Source organism: Gobius niger (genome assembly GCF_951799975.1).
Source record: "Gobius niger genome assembly, chromosome: 8".
NCBI classification, from domain to species: Eukaryota; Metazoa; Chordata; class Actinopteri; order Gobiiformes; family Gobiidae; genus Gobius; species Gobius niger.
Genome location: NC_136859.1, coordinates 22,770,214 through 22,789,099, shown reverse-complemented (window position 1 = coordinate 22,789,099; position 18,886 = coordinate 22,770,214). Strand labels below are relative to the sequence as shown.

Here is an 18,886-nt window from a genome sequence, read left to right as displayed (position 1 = left end):
CTTTTCCGCCCAAGGATAACTGACTCCGGCCTGAGGGAAGCCATATTTCACGGCTATAATGCGGCCCCAGTTATTTAAAGCCACTGATGACTTCAAAAACCATGAGGGGAGCTTATAGAAAACAGTTGAGAATGATTTCATAAAAAGTTGAGCGATCTGGCTAAACGGGGTGAAAGGCTTTCGCATTGGAAAATCCTCGTGGACTCCTTCATATGTTTTTAACAGGATGAAATATTCGACTGGTTACAATATTAATAGAAATGTCTTAATTAATCCAAAAGTATCAAATCCACTGAGGACTCGTCACTCCACCAGAGCAGTGGGTCAACAGCAGCCCAGGGATGTTTCAAAGAGAGAGCAGATAGAGAGCTGCAGGGTACAGGACATGAAAAAAGACTGGACCTCATTCAGCGCATGGGCCCAGCGTCAAATCCACCAATTAAAAGGTTTTGTCATACATTATAAGGCTTAAAATTTTAAAATAGATGCACTTCAAAAGCTTTTGTGAGTTGGCGTGAGAGACATGGGAGTCAGTGGTAATAGATTCTTTCAATGGACAGAGGGGCTTTCTAGAAACATGATTTATAAAAGAATATTTGAAGTAGCAAGAAATACCCTCAATATTGAGAATGAATTAGGTTATGTCTCAGGTTCTCTCGTCTTGCTTTGTTTGGTTGTTTGTTTAATTTGCTTCCTCTTGAGAAGCAGAGTCCAAAAGCAGACATTAAAGCAATTATGTGCCAAGAATGTATAAATGCACTTACCTTGTGGGAAAAAAAAAGCTTTAATCAGTGACTATATGCTATCACACTAACTATGGTTCTTAAGCAGATAGCATCGTGGGCAATTGGTTTACCAGTTACAAGGCGCACACTACTAAAATAACAAGTATCTGAATGACATTAAACTAGCATAATGTGAAGGAAATGAACGAGTGAATAGCCTAAGTGATGCAAAGTAACACGCCACATAGTAAAGTACATAAACTGGAGGTCTTAGGCATGACATTAGATGATAACACATAAAAACATGTACACACAGATAACCATGCACTTCACACTCATTTACTGAAAGCAACTCATATTCACAAATTCACATGCATATCTTTGAATTGGAAAGGGCAAACCAGTGTTTACATGCGTAGATATCTATTTGAGACAATGTGTGGGAGAATGTTGTCTTTCTGTCTGTTTGTGCTCACTCCACATGCATTGGTTCACGAGGACAATAAATTACAATCTATCTACCTACCAAGGAGAGGACATGCAAACACCACTTGGAGAACTTACTACATAAATATTGATAAATGGATGCACATACCAGAGTGGTAGGGTCTGTGTTCATCTCAATTTTCCCCTCAAATGGCCCCCATGTTGTGCCCACGGGAAGCTGCTGCCGGCTGTGGATCCGTCGCTCTCCATCTTTCAGAAAGACGTCTAACTCTCCTAAAAACACACACACACACACACACATACACACACAGAAAATCAGACATCACCCATATTCCTCTATACAACAAGGTCCACACGACATCACAGTTACTACATGTGCAGATATACAGCACTGCCTCTGAGCCCCGCGATAAACCGCCGGGGTTACAGCCACGCACTTTCAAAATGGATAAGCAAATCGAGTGAGCACCCATCAGATGGTGTTCCTCACACACGCCGCGCGCTAACCTTACTTGAAAGGTGTCTCATGTGCAGATAATCTCAGTGAGACACTGCAGGCTCGCTGGCTGGCAGGAGCAGCTCAGGCCTATTTCGGCTGTTCCAGGAAGTCGAGCCCTTGTTAGAGCTGTAGTTAATTAACAGTGAAACCGGATAGCAGTGTTAGTACTCCACCAGTTTTATCACTTAGATTCAGCAGACTTTTTCTTGATGGTGATTAATGGAATAGTTACGATAACCCCTATGACCATGGGTGAGTGTTTACAAATGGGAATGTGTCTCTCTGCAGAAAGGGTAACATATTCCCTGACACATTTACTTGAGTAGCTTTTAAATTAATAGTTTTTTTTGCACAATATCATCCTAGCCATATTGTAAAAAAAATAAAAAAATAAATAAAAAAAATAAAGATTTTGATTGACTGTATCTTCCGGACTATCAGTTGCTTTGACATACCAGCCAAAAAATACCAAATGAAGAAGAAAAATACACACACAAGTCGCTCCGGAGTATAAGTCGCACCAACCTTGGCAACTACCTGGGCATGGAGGTGTAACTGCACCGTTTACAAGCCTCTCCCGGCATCACGTTGTTCAAGCTCTCATTTGCAAACTCGTTCCTCTAGCTGTGGCCATCTAGCTTTGGTACACAAGCCTAAAGCGCCCTCTAGTGGCTGTCAGTGCAAAAATAACAAACATGTGAAATTATTAATTTTGATATACGTATTAGTCGCACCCCCAACCAAACTATGAAAAAAGTGCGACTTTTAGTCCAGAAAATACGGTAGTTGATCCTTGATGATTCTTTCTCGAGGTGGAAACTGATGAGTCAGACACTTGTGACAAGCGCATCTGATTTTAACAACGCTCGGACACAAACTGTTCCACAGCCAAAAGGCTTTAGTCACTTGTAAGTCTCGTGTGAAAACTGCAGCTATATGACACTGTTTCATCACAGTTACGAAGTAATGTCAGAGGTCGGGGCCAGACTCTAATTAACTGTTTCTATTTACAGTGGAGTAAGGATGCAGATTTACAATTGAAACAAACAGATTACAAAGGATGACATATATTTGCTATGCTTTTTCTTGTATTTAATAGGACATACCAAGTTGAGAACAATCCGCTCTTGTAATCAGGCGACTGCTTATTGTTTCTACACAAACTCCACACAAGTTGTTAACATTGTTTCTTTGAACCTGTGTGTCCGCATGTGTGGCTAATAGGTATTCAGGGCATCGGGTTGACGCTGAATGGACTGCGGTGATTACTGAACTTTCTGATGCGTTTGTGCTATAATGACCTCCCGGGCCCTGTTCTCCGCTCGAAATATCAACTGTGTATCTATGGCACGCCTTTGTGTCCGTCCCTTGCGCTGCTATGGAAATGTGCGCTTATGTGCTCCCTTGCATGCATAAACATAATGGGTCCTGTGCTGTTGCGCGATACAAATAACACCTCGCTGATCATACACTCGTTAACAATCAAAGGGAAAATGTCACTGAGAAATGTACTCTTTGATGAATGTTAGAGCAGTGGTTCAATCTTTTCAGCGCCAAGCAACAACATAGAAAAAAAAAATCTTTTCAGGTGTAATTTTGACTGGCTAGAATGGGCTCAAACTGAAGTAGGACATGCAATCCAGAAACCGCCAAGAACCTCAAGTGAACAGCTCGAACGATTTTTTTTTTCTTCCTTGGAACAAAACATGTTAAAATTACGCTCTCTGTAGTTGGATTTTTAGCAGCCATAGAAAGAGAAGAGTGTTGTTTTTGTTTTATTTTCACAGATTGACAAACTAAGCCCCAAATGTTATATCCGGTAAAGAGATAGCACTTTTAACATTTCTTAGACACTACTCAAACCAGGCCATATGTTGTGAGTGCCAAAGGAAAGACCCCGTGTCCCAGCATCCCAACCTTGACCACTATTTGAGAACCATTATTAGCATGAACACGCACTCTTTTGGACTGGCGCCAAAAGTAAGATCACGTGTGTTATCTGTGCTATCCCCCCCCACACAAGCGCTCCCTGTGCCGTCTTCTGGACTGCAGTGGAAGGTGGCTAAGCTCATTACAGAGAAATAATTAAACATTGGAGCACAGCTGGTCGTCATCACTGCGAGCCACAGCCACCGCTTGATGCATTCTGTTTGTCCTCAGATAAGACCCGCGGCCTTTACCCGCCTGGATGCAACTTCCCTTTTAGCCCCGCTTGACACTCAGCTCCAGCCGGCCCCCCTGGCCAAGCCATTCACACTTTTTTTGGGGGGGTAGTAAAAAAATAATGAGGCGACTAGTTTAAGGTGCACGGATGTGGGGGGCGGGGGAGGGGGGGTCCGATTGAAATTGTGCATCGTGGCGTCCACCATGTTTTGGGTGCCAGTTGTGAGCAGCTCACACCAAATGTTGCCTGAGGACCTTGGCTCGCAGATGGCCTGTCACATCTGTTGCAGACACTAGTGAAAGATTTCCACACAAAATAAGTCCTGCGCATGAATAATGAGGTTTCAACACATTGTCTGCAGCGGTAGGCACACGTTTGCAAACAGTGGAGATTATTCAGACAGATGTGTCCAGGTGTCAGACGGATAACTGACAATTATTCTCATTACGATGTTTGCGTAAGTCCTCGGTCACCCAAGAAGTATTGCGTTTGCCAGTCAGTTTTGACTTGAGAGTAAGAAGAAGTCTCGGAAGGAAGAAGCGAATCGTACATAATAAATACAATATAATACATTTTCTAGTTCCAGGTCTGGATGAATTGGAAGTGATACTAGCCAAAACCATTACCTACCTGATGGGGAAAAAACCTTATGTTGAGATTATTACATACGGTGAAATAATGTGTTGAAACCTGTTACAATACAGACAATGCTATTACTAAAAAAAAAAAAAACAGGTCAGTTTATGAAAGCAATTCAGCAAATTTCAAAATGGCCGAACCAGCTGTTGCTCTCTCAAATACCACACACTTGGCAAAAGGAGCCCCAGGATGTAGCTGAAGAGCCCCTCCTGCCCCCTCCCAAACCCGGGGCACCTTCACCCCCACCACCCCTCCCTCGATAAGATCATCATCTGTCGCTACAGTCCCGGCTCTGTTCCTGCACTCCACAGACACTTGGCAGACCACTGAATGTCCCTTTGTGCTGGGAGATCCTCGTCAGATAGGGCCCAAGATGCTCCTTGCTGGCATCTGCTGTTTTCTTTTTTTTTTTGTACTCTTTTGTGTATGTCTCCTGTCTTGCTTTTGGGCTATGGTGCGGCGGAACAGGGAACCTCATCACTAGCTTCAATGATATAGCCCACGTGTGAATAATGGGTTTGACAATGGCACAGTGCCAGCGTGCTATCAAAAAAGAGCCAGCATCGGAAGAGTGTAAGGTTAAGATAGATAAAGACATAAAACAAGCCCAATACAGGGTTGAAAATAAATAACTAATTTTCGCACTACGGTAACTGAAAGCTGGAACTTCTACACAATCTTTATCTCAATGTGTTATCAACATGTTTGCTCCTGACTGTTTGGAAACCTATATGAGCAATAACACAATGGGGCCTGGCCTCTTTCTATGATTTGCAAAGTATCCCATCTATCCTTAAGACAAAACACCAGAGCAGCCGTCTTCATTTCCCTGTGCAGCAGCTTCAATGCAACTTTTTATTTGTGTGCATTCCCTATGCACTTTATCAACTTATATAGTCGGTCATAAAGCGCCGTGCGTATGGAGTCCCATTAATAGTAAGAATACATTTCCTTAATACAGTTTCACGCCTGGAATGAGCCCTCTGCTGCGGGACAGAGATGACAAATTACATCATCATCTCTCCACAGCACAGTCAGATTTCAGATAGTTTGTCTGACTGTTAATGCTGGTTCTTTATGCTGTATTATTACTGGGCAATGCGGATACCATAGAAATAAAGAGATATAGTGTATACGTGACAGGGAGTTCCAAACTGAAGGCTCTAAAATAATATCTCTACCAAGCGGAGTATTGGTATTTCTAGAGGAGCCTAAAATCTATTCTGTAAATTGTATATAAAAGAGGTGAAAGGAGCAAAAAGTTCATGTATCCCCACTGGCACCCCCCCCCGCCCCCCAGTTTTAGAACCACGACTGTAAGGTGTAGGGCTGCTTTGAGCAATGTCGTGTTCAGAGTTCAATAACCTGTGAGAGGCAATTCAGATATGTCCTCCTCGATCTTCTCAATAGTCGGCCTTACGGCGTTTGGCAAATGGGCAATAAATTAATAAACCATTGGAGGAGCATATGGGGTAAGATGGGGAGCTCGGTATCAGTTCAACAAAAGGTGGCCCATCTTTGAAAGTGATATGTGATATGAAATTTTACGGCAGAGGCAGAAATGTCACAGAGCTTTGATAAGACAGACATGAACTTTCTTCTCCCCCCTCTGCCCACACTGTTATTATCAGGTCACGGTGAGTAAAATGCAACATTTATAACCCCGCGCTATTATCTCACCTTGTTTTAAGAGACCACTACTTCTACATCTACAGCAACCCATGTAGCATTTGAAGAGAAAGTATTTCGCCAACAGTTTAGGCAAATATCTGTAGAAGTATGTACAATTCCTCTGTACAATATTAGAAAAGAACAAAAGACAAGAGCAACAATAGGGCGTCACTCTTTCCCGTCTGTCCTACACAAAGTTGGTCCGGCAGTACATTATCAACACTGAGCTGCTGCTTGGTGTCATTGAACAATTGAAATATACGCTCTGTCAGACGCACCATTTCATCAATAGCACGGCCAAGTCAGAGGCAGGCGCCGCAGACAACAATCTCCCGGGCATCCATCTTTTCGGGAAAGCACTGCAATTTCTATTGATAGGCATGTAAAAGACGACAGCAAAACTTAAAGAATGACTGTCCCCATGCCAAGATATCGCTGTATCGCTGACAACATCTAGAGGACACACGCGGCACTCTCGGGCAGGGAATCAAGATTGCTTTAAACGCTTTTCTTAAAATTTCGAAAGCGTCAAAAGGACATTACTCCACCTGGATCTGTCAGCGTGGATGAGTAATTGATGGTGTTCTCACTGGAAAAGTATGTGTTTTGGGACAGAGACAGAGGAAAAAAAACAAAAACTCTGCAGAAAATGGCTGTTTTGTCAGTCCACAGAGAGTACATTTACCGAAAAGTATATAGACTGGTTGATGTAATTGTAGGATTGTTCTTGAAAAAATTGCGAGGTGCAAGTTTTGTTTTTATCATTTTTTCACAAATGAATAAATATGTATAATAATGAACCAAACGAGGAAAAGTGCTGTTTCACAATGACATGAAAAGTAGCACCAAAAAAAAGCATGAAGTAACTTGGTGGACAGACTGCATAAAGCGGTGTCATTTGGCAAGACACTTTGCCCATCAAGTTAGCATGTGTAGCTTGGCAATAATAAATAATTTACAAATAAAACCAAAGTAAACACAGCTGCAAAAGTTCAATTTCAAAGTGTATTGGGGACAGATGTGCGATTAATGTTTTAAAATCCAGCTTGATTTCAACCCCCAGGATTAACATTTGAGAAAACACGGAAATATGAACAGCTAAACAAACAAAAGAATATTCATGCATTTCAGAACATGTTTATAGAGGTCTAAGCTACAGGGTTAGCGGCTTTTACAAATAAGACTTCTTGGAGATTTCGCATTACCAAAGTCTCTACAGTCCCTGCGATTTGATAACTGCAACCACTCACATTGCTATTCTGATTATTGTGCTTGCACGTGCAGACCGAAACACAGCTACTTTCTATTTTTGCTAATAAAGATGATTAAGGAGGAGACTATTTTAAGTACTCCTGATTCTCATCCCAAGTCAATTATTAGCCTTCCTCCGGTAACAGGGGAATCCTGTTTTTTTTTTTTTTTTTTTTCCTGGGTGACCTAGTTGTCTTTTGTGAGTAGGTTTTAGCCGGAGCAGTTTGACAGTCAACAGATAAGATGGATTAAGCTCTCCTTTTTTTTTCATCCAGTTTTTGATGTGAACAGCGTAAAAGCGGGTTAAACCGTTGAGTTTTCAGGAGTATTTTTAAATGCCTGGAGATGGCGCGATAAAGGGGCTAAACCTAAAAAAAAAGTCCATAGCACCACCGCCAGCAAGGTCAAGGTCACGGCTCGGGAAGGCAGCTAACCGACAACCGGGGCCTCGATCTTTGCGTCTTAGCCAAAATACAGATACATGCAAGAAGACCAAATCAAGTATGAAGAGGTGTGCACTGGAGCACCCTTTTCTTGTGTGGGAGGGTGGGCTCAGGCGGGAGGGTGGGGGGGGGTCCGCCTCTGCTTCCACGCATGAATGAAACGCTTATGTGCGTGTGCAAAATATCTCCACGAGCAACTAGCTTCATAATTATGTTTTGATTATTTGCAAGGACTAAAATAAAACAGCAATTAATCCGCCGATGTAAGACAGGAAATGGAACGGCACGTAATAAACCAGCCGTTTCATGGCGGCACAAAATTTGAGGATATAATTTGTGCACGCCCCCCCCCCCTCCCTCCTTCTCCTGCATAGTTATGTATTCAGACCTGATCCTAGCGCTGCGCTTAGGAAGTGACAGCCGTAAGATCACGTGACTTAGCTCAACCAATCATGGTGTTTTAGGGCTCACTGTAAACAGGGACGAAAGTTGAACGGACAAAACCAATGGAATAGAGCGATAGGTGAAGGGTGGAAAAGCTGAGCGTTCTGGTCTGAAATCCAGATTTATTGTTTAGAGTGGACCGTGGGTGGAAAATAAAAATATTGTGATATAAACTAAAGAAACTAACCTTGCTCTCTACACAAAAAGGGGGAAAAATCTGCTAGATATCGTGATTTTTTCCTTCAACTATCAGATATTAAATTCTTAACTTTTAACTCTAACACTTTTAATGCAGCAGTATACCAAATGTGTATGCTTTATTATATTATTAGTAACACGAGTAACTGTTTGTGCCCCCTGTTCCCTAACTTTCAGTCTTAATGGGCGAACGCTAAGGCACTGTTTTGTAGTGGCTCCAGGAAGAAAGAATTTACACCGGAACTCGAGGGTACTTTGCGGTTGGGTCAGGTACAGTGGGCCGGGGCGTTTGTCGATGACATGTGGAGATGTTTGCTCTCGGAAGCATTTGTGATGGGGACACACTCCGAGGCCTTGTATTCCCTCCACTGCTGCTCATGTCGGTGACAGGGGAGAGTAATCCTATACACAGGCTGCTATTGTGAAATGAGAAACTAGCCTCAGCCTTCAGTGGCACCGACCATGCACCTCTCTCCCTCTCTCTCGTACTCTCTCTTCCCCCTCTCTCTCTCTCTCCCTCTGTCCTAATCTGTAAACGACTTAAAGGAGCCTTATCTCCGGGCTCTTCTGCTTCATTTCATGCTTGATTTACTTTAATTTGTCTGATAGGGCACAAGGATTTGGAAATGGCCCATCTTTCGGTGGAAAATGTTCTGATTTTTCTCTGGCATTGTTATGTGGAGGTTTTTGACTTTTCTCTCTCTCTCTCTCTCTCACTCCTTCCTCCTCCTCCTGCTTCAGACCATCTCCATCTCTCTCCCCTTCCCTCTCTCCCTCTTGTGATGGCGGTCCGGGAGGTTGGGTGGGGTTGTGCATGCGTGGGTGACTCTAGTGCAACAGTATGTTTGAGTGCATTTAGATTCGAGCTAACACAGCAGAAACTACTTTTTTTTTTTTTTCCTCCGTGAGGTGTGATTTGGAGATGAGCAAAACACTATACCGGGAGGACTTGTTTGGCTTTTTTAGATGCACATTGCAGGCAAAGAGCAGCCGAGTGCTTCAAACCACAACGATCTTATGTTTAAGTTAAGAGGAGACTCCAGGTTTAGCGAGCGCTGCGTGCTGATAAAGCCGTACAAAGAAGGGACAGGGTACAAGCCACATGTCTACAGATGCTTTCCCATATTTTTCAACTCTAGTGCATACTCGCTATGGCTGTCTGGCTGCTCCCATCTCCGGGACATTTTCTACTCTACCCCCCCCACAGCCCCCGCGCCCGCCCGCCCGCCACACACTTCTATTTAGTGACTGAATGACAGTGGAGGCAGTCAGCTATGATTAGAGAAGGCCCATATCTAACCAAATCCTGAATAATCTCCATCCCCTCGCACCAATGAGTGAGGCACACAGGCGGCACAAAAAGCCAAAGAAAGGCGACAAGGAGAGCAAGGCAGGGGTGTACAGAGATGTCATGTAGTTCCCGCTGTAAACTCAATATGGCCGACCACAGGCTCGAATCGCAATATGTGAATCGCGCAGAGCAATCTCGTCACAGCAAAACAGCTTTTTTTTTTTTTTACGACTTGAAAAGATGTCGAGGGATGCACACAATCGGAGGCCTGTGTGTTGTGTTGTGTTGTGCCGTCTGGCGGAAATTTACTCAAGGTCCAGGATACACAGGATGGAATGATTACAGCATAGAAAAACCCGGCTGAATGGGTTTAGTAATTATGGTTTTCATACAGAGTCACACTTAGACTTAGGTTTACTCTTGACTGACCAGCTCGCACACCTGTGTCTTCATTTAATATTCAATCAAACTTGGATTTTAAATTTGAACGTCATATTTATGATCAATCATTTTCACATTTTCATTTAACTGAAGTGGCTACTGTAGTATTTTTGTACTGTTTATTTAGTTTTTTCTGCTCATAAATACACACGGTTTTCTTTATAAATGTTTGATGATATGAATTAAGCATTTATTAAGACTTTACAAATACTTTACAGACGCTTGACAGTATTTAAATGTCTTTGCACCTTGTTTTTGTCTTTTTTTTTTCTGCATATAGGGCTGTCATGATAATTACTATATCGACTTATCGTTCAATAAATGACAGATGAACAATACATTTTTGGGCTCGATATTTATCGTCGGTACATCTATTAGCATTTCCCCTTATTTTTTTCTTTTTAAAACCTTGAATTCTAACTGAAGCCAAAGGAGTTTCATTATATTTCATGTTTATCACAACTTGTGTGGTATTTTAGGATATGATGATGCACTTTTAGAACTGTCATTCTTATGCCTGAGAGTTGACAGTCTCTAGTATCATTAGAGTCAATAACATCGTTTATCGTGATACTTTCCTGCCTCAAAATATTAAACTTCAAATTTGCCATCGTGACAGGCTTAAATATACACTTAGTATATTTAAAGCTGCTTTAACAAGTGTGTTTAGATTATCTCGATAAACTGTTGAACCCTTAACATTTTCCCCTAAAAAATGTCATTGTAAATTTACCACAGAATTGCCCATCACATGTTTTCCCGTCACCCAATCGTTCACTCCATCATTTTCAAAGACAGAGCAATACGAAACGTCACTCGCCCCACACCTCTGCACGCTCACGCACAGTGCAGTGAAGGCACACAGATGTACAATGGCAAAAAGAGAGAGGGGGAGAACATTGAAATTCATCTCACAGCCCGAATTTACTTCACTGCGGTCTGTGCGCGGTGATAAACAGAGTGATGATCCACCAACACGTCTTTATCCATGCTTTGCTTTAATTAACGCAGGCTTGTTTGTTTAAAAGATGATTAATATGCCGATGGAAAATTGCATAATTGAATACCGCAGCACTCGTACAATCGGGGAGGGAACATGCCACTTTTATGAACTTTTTACTGTCGCTATTATTACTATTATTTGGCGCTTTCATTCACATGACAAGACGGGACCACCCCCCCATCACCCGGGCACAAAACAGGTGGGAAATGCAGGACCAGGGGCGCTGATACTTCTCACGAAATTGTTGAATAATATGAAGACCGGTATGGTTAAGGTGTGCGTGATTGAGAGGATTTCAACAATAAAATACCCCTTAATGTTTTATGTTATATCTACAGCTGAACCCAGTATTTTAAGATTCAGGATTCAGAAGTACTAAAAATAATACATAATAATACGAGAAGGTAAAAAAATATGCAAAAAAATCCTTGTTGTGTACTGTCCTTGTCCCTATTACTCTCCACTACTAGCGAGTATAAAAGCAAGCTGCTTAAGTTGCAGGTACAGCGTGTTTTGTTTGGGAAACATTAGCAATTTTTCCAAGACCACAGGAGGTGGATCCGTCAAAATGGCACAAATTCACCCATGAAAGGCTCTTCAAGCTCACTCCAAAATAGTCTGATTTGTGTTTAAAAAGACTAAAAAGGAAATCCAACCAGTCTCACTTGAGCAATCCAGTTTGGCCAGTGTTACCCCCCCGGCACTGTCTGCACAAGGGTCTCAATGCTAATGCTAAACACACACATCAAATATTCACCCAATTACAACGATACCTCTTAGAAAAACATGCGCCTCTGCGCTCCTGGGAGGGCGAGCATTGCAGAGCAGAGCACACTCAAAGAGTTAAAGGAAGACGCGATGGGTGTCAAAACCCCCGGGGGCACCCACCAGCAGACCTTATTTGGAACAGGGCTATGAATTCTCACGTTATGATTAAAAGACATTATAGTTTATGGTTGTTTTATTTTTTGGTGTGAATTAGTAAAACCTCTCAATTTGGCATTACCCAAATCTAAAACACTTCTAGGAAACAAGTGTCAAAATGGCATCAAATTAAGAAGAAAATGAAAATGTAATCAAAAAAAGAGACAAAAATCCATAAAAAAAGTGAAGAAAAAGAGACAAAAATGTGACGAAAAAGTGAAGAAAATTAGACGAAAGTGTGACAAAAAAGAGACAAAATTGTGAAGAAAAAGTGACAAAAAAAGAGACAAAAATATGACAAAAATGTGACAAAAATGTGACAAAAAAGAGACAAAAATGTGAAGAAAAAGAACGTCAACAGTGAACGTCAACAGTGAACGTCAACATGGCAACAACACAAGGCAAAAGATCCATCAGTTTTGTAGGTCTTAGCTTTCAAATGAGGCATTACATTGGCCTATAGGCTATAAGCTCAAAAAGTCATTCGAACTGGAGAAAACTCACTCGGTTCAGGTGGGGGGTAAGTGGTTAATCACAGTGGAAAGGTGCAAAAAAACAAAAAACAATTAGCACTTTGCAGAGGTCAACTCTCCTAAATTTCAAACCTCTCTTTTGTCTGTTGTAATTTTGTGGTAGAATAGTGCACTTTTCTTTGTTTAATGGTGTACCTTTTCACACATCTTCGCTGAAATACAAGTGGATACAGCACCGTGCGCTCCTGCAGATAAGAACAGTGATTGTATTCTAGATTATATGACTAACAAGCATGAAGTTCCTCCATAAAGCCTCTTAGTATAGCGGATCAGCGAGTGAATTTGCATCAAGACCACGCAGCATCGGAGTACAGTGATTTGGCTAATCTCTTGTTGCACATTTCTTTGTCATTATCATCACATATGGTAAATTGAACAGGCTTTTTTACCCCCCCCCAAATACAGGTGATGCGTGAATTCGAAAAGCCCTTCATCAACAATGTCTTAAGAAACTGAATAATTGGGATGAGACTAACGGTGTTTACATGTTTTGGCTTTGATTGCAGTTTAATTCTACATCACTCAGAGCGCAGAACTCACAGGAGCGCTGATGACGCCTTTCATCGTGGCTATCAGAAATCTCTATGTCATTCATGTTTTGTGAGACTTGACAAGAAGACTTTGAATAAAACCCTGGAGAAGTGAGATAAAAAAAACCTGCCTTTCTTTACACACTCAATTGCCATGATGCACGTCCAAATTTCTTGATTACGAAGAAAGCGTAGGTGGGAGAAAAAGAAAAAAAAAACTAAAATGAAAGTGTGCGCTGAAAGTTTTTGCTGATATAACCGTCAAGTGTGTCTATAAGTCTACTTAAAACGCTTAGGTATCAGCGGAGACAGCTGCGACACCCTCGTTTCATGATTGTGTGGAGACAGTGCGCTATCAAGGCTTCAGAGCGCTCCCAAAGCTACATTTCCGGTGACAAAAAGCTGCACGCGAAAAAGCCTCCTGACGGATTCATCTGTATCCTAATATTTCCAATCCAATTTAAGTGGAGCAGCCGGAGTGGTCTGAGTTTACCAATCTTTGCTTTCCAAGACTCCGTGTGCCGAGGCTGGAGGGGTTCAATCAATGGCGCTTTGATCTCGGCTGGAACCATAATTATTTAACATTGTTACAAGGATTTCTCTAATCCATCCTACCATTAAATCCCTTTTACACCCTCATCTTCTGCAGCCTAATCTGCATCTGGGCGCTCCGTTTGTCTCTCTCGCTCATTTCAACATGCCCCTCCCTCCAGACGACACCCTGACTTTATAATGGACTCGGGTGCTGAGTTTGAAGCAGCCTTGTTTACTGAGAGCAACCTGACTGAACTCTGAGGGATGAGCGCTGCGCAAGCATTGACGGCAGGGAACTTTCACGGATTTGTGAAGTTTTTTCCCCCCCCTCTCCTTTTATAAGCAAATGCTGAAATGCCTTTTCGAGTATAATGCAAAAGTGTAGGATATTTATTGCCAAGTTTTATACTCTCTGCCCCATGAATTGAACATTATAATGCATATGCTTCATTTTGTGTTCTCACATTTGCACAACAGAAAGCCTCCTTCTTCAGCAGAACTATGGGAATTTCAAAGTCCTGCTCCTGATGGCCCGAAGGTTGAATCCCATCTGTTTATTTTGGTGATCACTTTGACTCCCAACAAAAAGGGCTCACTGTCCTTTTGCAAATATTTGCGTGTCTCTGTGTTTCACCGTGATATAAATAGCAGCTCGGGCGACCGCAAACATTTGTTGAGGCACCTGCCACAGTATCGTGCCCATCTGCTCCTCCATTCCTCCTAGCATGACATATGTGCATTAAACCTGAAATGGTTATTGTGTTTTTTTCTTGACGATTTTTTTTTATTTTTTTGGAAATGACAGAAAGAGGAATGGCCACAGACGCTCGACGCTCCTGGGTTGGCTGGAGTCAAAAATGAGACTCGGGACATTTTACATCCGAGTGAAGCTGCGTGTGCATGTTTGATGTAGGTGGAGGAGGGAGGAGAGGGGATTGTCTTGAGGCCCCTGTCTGTGTGTCTGTCAGGTAGCCTCTCTATGGGCCGACCCCTGCCTCGACCTGGCCCCTGTCCAGCTGGCACAGGCCGCCGAGCATGCTGGGTAACGCCGGTCATCAGGAACAGCCAAGAGATTTACGGACAAGGTGATCATATTGCTTCTGTTACCCCTCTGTCACACTCTCCTCCCTCAGTAGCAAACAGCCTGTGCTTTTGATTTATGTCTTTTTAGAAGATGAGGTGGAGCATAGTGGCATAAAATGTTTGAAGTGGCTTCAATGAAATAATGCTAACTGTGTTTTTAGTTGAGTTTACTGTTCACATGCTTTAAAATATCCAATCCATTTAAAAAACAACCCAAAGTCAATTTCCAGATCATGCTTCTAAAACATTTCGTACATAGTATGGCTAGGATACAGTAGCAGTAATCTCAACCACACTGTTCTTAAGAAAACCCTGCCATTTGGCTGACTTTTATGAGGGGGTGTGGTTTACATGGGAATCATTTAGATAAGACTGTGAACAAGTTCATTAGCAGAGTTAGCTAGCACCACACACCATTCCCAATTAGCCCAGAGCAGAGAGAAAGCCGGAGTCAGATCCATATCATTGCTAGTCCATGAAAATGAAAAGAATAGCATGTAACGCTATCTCACAAATCACAGTGAAACATCCGTGACGAGAAATGAACACGAGACACCAGATCAGAGCACGATTGGCTTAAGGACATACTTGTGGAGACGAGAGGAGAGGCAGAAACTCACTGGGTGTTCCACATCACATCCCCAGCACTGCGAACAACACACACCAGCGGCTATCAGATTAATAGTGAGTCATTCTCTACAGCTCCGCACTGGTCCACACAGAAAGACAATCACAGCACAGGACCGTACTCGACACGACTTACTAAAGTGGACATGAAAAAGAGGCACAAAAAGTTCAATTACAGCATGTAGATTGTAAAGGCTTTTGTTGTTACTCAGCAAAAGGGAAACGTTATGGAGGTGCTTCAATAGACTCACCAAAGCAGGTGGGCATGTTCCAGTGAGCCCACCTCATTAAAGGCTTCAGTCTCTCTATGTGACGGCCATTACACAGCCTATTCACATGCACATGCACGGTGATTAAAAATTATCTGTTGGTGATCATAATCACACCTGCTTAAACTTAAGCCAAAGAATAACAAAGAACTTTTCAACTCTCGCTATCTGAACATTTACAAAGAGATTAAAGGAGAGACAGTTCCAAACTAAATAAATTTGCTTTTAATCGCTTTGAACAGGAAGTCATGTCATTTCAAATGTTATCTGATTGTCTGATTCCTTGCTTTATTCAAATTATAACATGGCCATCTGACTTTTTCAGCACAATGGGAAAAATTAAAAAGGGAAATGACCTTTCATGGCAGGCATGATTGGAGAGTGAATGGCATTATTATGTGCCAAGATTAATTTCTGCCCACTCTGCGCAGCCCATAGAGAAAACAGAGGAGGGGCACAGATGCTTCAGTGCAAGTAACTCACTAATTGGTTAGTATATCATAGGGATGTTAGCAAACTTAAATGAACGCACATGACCCTCATGATGAACTCCTTCAATGGTTTGGAGTTCAGACAAGAGGCTTGATGTATGTAAGAGCATGCTTCTGAGGAGAGGCAGCCTGTGCTCAGTGCTATTTTACACTATGTAACACAACAACAACAACAACAGAAAATGGTCCTCGTGTCTCACATCATCTCTGCCTTTCACACATCCATTGCCTTCACCAGCACTGTCTCCTCTCTCCCGCTGCCACCCTCACTGTGTCTCTGAGCTCTCATTCTGATGGCTAAGTAGAAGCATAATTACAGCCAGTCATACATCTCTTCATGCTACATCCATCCCAGTATTTTGAAGCTCAGCATTTCCTTGCCCAAAAGGCCGTTTTCCCTGTGTGCTGCCTTCTTTTTTGTCAGGGCCCATGGTTGGGCGCTGACCCCCTCAGCCCTGTCTCTGACTGATCACAGTGATGGTTTATTACTGTCGTCCCTGCACTCTTATCTTTAGCCAGCAATGCTCATTTCCTTCCCCAGATTTAAATGCAAATGTGAAATTTAATGATAAATGCATTATCTGATAGGCGCGATAACACTGATTCACTGTCAGTATAAAATACACACCCCGGGGGGCGCAGAGCCAGCCAGCACAACTTGCCTAAATCCACTTTTTCTCCCTCACTCTCTACTGTTCTCTTTTTGACAAATGCATGTACCTGCAATAAATTCTCGAGGTCATTTTATGCATTAAAAGGAATCATATTTTGTGCATTCAGCAGTGGCTCCAAACCGGAGCTGAGTGGTAATTGCAAATTCAATGCAATATCCATCACCTTGATAAAGTTAGTCTTACAGGGGCCTAAACAAACTAAAATATGTGGTTAGTGCTTTAAAAGCACCACATTGAAATAAGGATATATAAACATATTTTTCATCTTCAGTAAAGATCCTTTAATTAGCGTATTCTTTTGTCTGAATCCTCTGCAATCCTCTGGTATATTGAGTAAAGCGTCTTCACTTACTTGGCCCGTCCCATTCGTCTGGTCCCCCTGCAACCTGACGGTTCTTCTCGCTCGACTCCATCTCAGAGTCCCCTGTCTCTCTGTTACCGTCATCCTCTCCTGCCAGGCACAAAAAACAACATAAAACATTACTCAAGAAAGATATGATCAAACGGTGCCTGTAAATGCAATGACAGAATTAACAGAAAAACAAATGTGGAAACAATCATTGCTGGCCCTAATTGGGACGACCACGGCTCAGATGGTAGAGCGGGTCATCCAGGAACCCAGACGTTGGCGGCTCGAATCCCGGCCCCTGCAGATTGTTGTTGTGTGCAAGACACTTCACTCTCTGTGTGACAGTAATGTGTGAGTGGCCGATGGCACGAATTGGCAGTCTACCCAGGGCAGCTGTGGCTACCATAGTAGCTTACCCACTGAGTATGGAGCGAGTACACTGAGTACAGTGTAGCGCTTTGAGAAACTTGTCACACAGGCTTGTAAAGTGCAATAAAGTGTAAGGTATTATTATTATTATTAATTGTCTGTACTAGTATAGTGGTGTTCAAACTTTGGTTTGTGAACTACTGGTGGTATTTGCAGGGTCCTCCAATTTCAGACTTTAATCATTTATATTAGAGATGATTTAATTCATGTTTTTGTAACACATTTAATTTAAGTGTTCTCTTCCGGCTTAAACAGTTTGGACATAATTTAGTCCAATTTAAGTTTATTGCAGACTCTTTAGATACACTCTGTTCCTTATTTGATCTTTGTCTAGGCCTGGTGGTTGGTTGGCTGGGTTAGAACCACTGCAAACTAGTTAAATGCAGAGTTAAAACTCTTTTTTGTCAGACTTTAATAATGTAATTAAATTCAACACCACAATAGTAATATTAAAACAAAAAAGCAAAAATAACTGCTTTATCTTCATTTTGTCGATTCATTACATTTTAAAAAGGGTTGAGAAAAGCCATTTCTATAAATTACAGTCCATGTATTTGCTCCGAGGACACAGGTCCAGCTGTGCACTTTATGTAAAGGGGTTCCCATGAGTGCCTGCAGGAACAGGAGGCAGGACCACAGAACAGGAAGGAAAGCAATGTGTGGGAGCGAGGTGGCTATTTATTACCGTTTGATCTATTGTGGAGCTCGCCCAAATGTGTGTTATAGGATGTTGTGCTGATTTACAGTCTGCGGCGCACCTTCACCATGCTCTGGGATATTTGGGTATCTCTATCCAGGATGTTAAGGGCTATGGGCTTGTTAAACAGTCCCCACCTTCATCTCTAGAAACATAATACTGACCACAATACACTGAACACAGTGTTCCTCAAAGCTCTGTGAGTAAAAAAGATGTATTTTTGTATGCATACAGTAAGCACAGTTTGTACTCTAAGTTTATAGCTACATAAATCAGTGCTTAGTAGATGCCCCAAGTGCAGTGCTCTAAATAAATCCAATGTGGCTGACACAGAGTCTTTCCAAAGTCTGCAACTAAGAGCAAACCTGCCCTGGGCGTATGGGGCTAGTCGGTGGTTTGCAGAAAAACATTTCTCCCACTTTTGTCACCTTATCGTTTCCATCCCTTTGATGTTTTAAACCCAATAGTGAACGGTCAAGGGCAGGCCTGGATTAACACAATGGATTACTACACTTCGTACTGTTGGAATG

At 42.2% G+C, this 18,886-nt stretch overlaps 1 protein-coding gene across 3 annotated transcripts in view; it reads right to left on the bottom strand.

Annotated features, from left to right (window-relative positions):
* zfpm2a (zinc finger protein, FOG family member 2a) overlaps positions 1 to 18,886 on the bottom strand; it is a 119,967-nt gene that overhangs the window by 61,614 nt on the left and 39,467 nt on the right. For all 3 annotated transcript variants that reach the window (XM_079561755.1, XM_079561753.1, XM_079561754.1), the window contains 2 exons: positions 17,234 to 17,332; positions 1,321 to 1,445 (listed from right to left, as the gene is read on the bottom strand). In XM_079561755.1, coding sequence (XP_079417881.1) covers positions 1,321 to 1,445; positions 17,234 to 17,332 — 224 coding nt within the window. The remainder of the gene's footprint in view (positions 1 to 1,320; positions 1,446 to 17,233; positions 17,333 to 18,886) is intronic.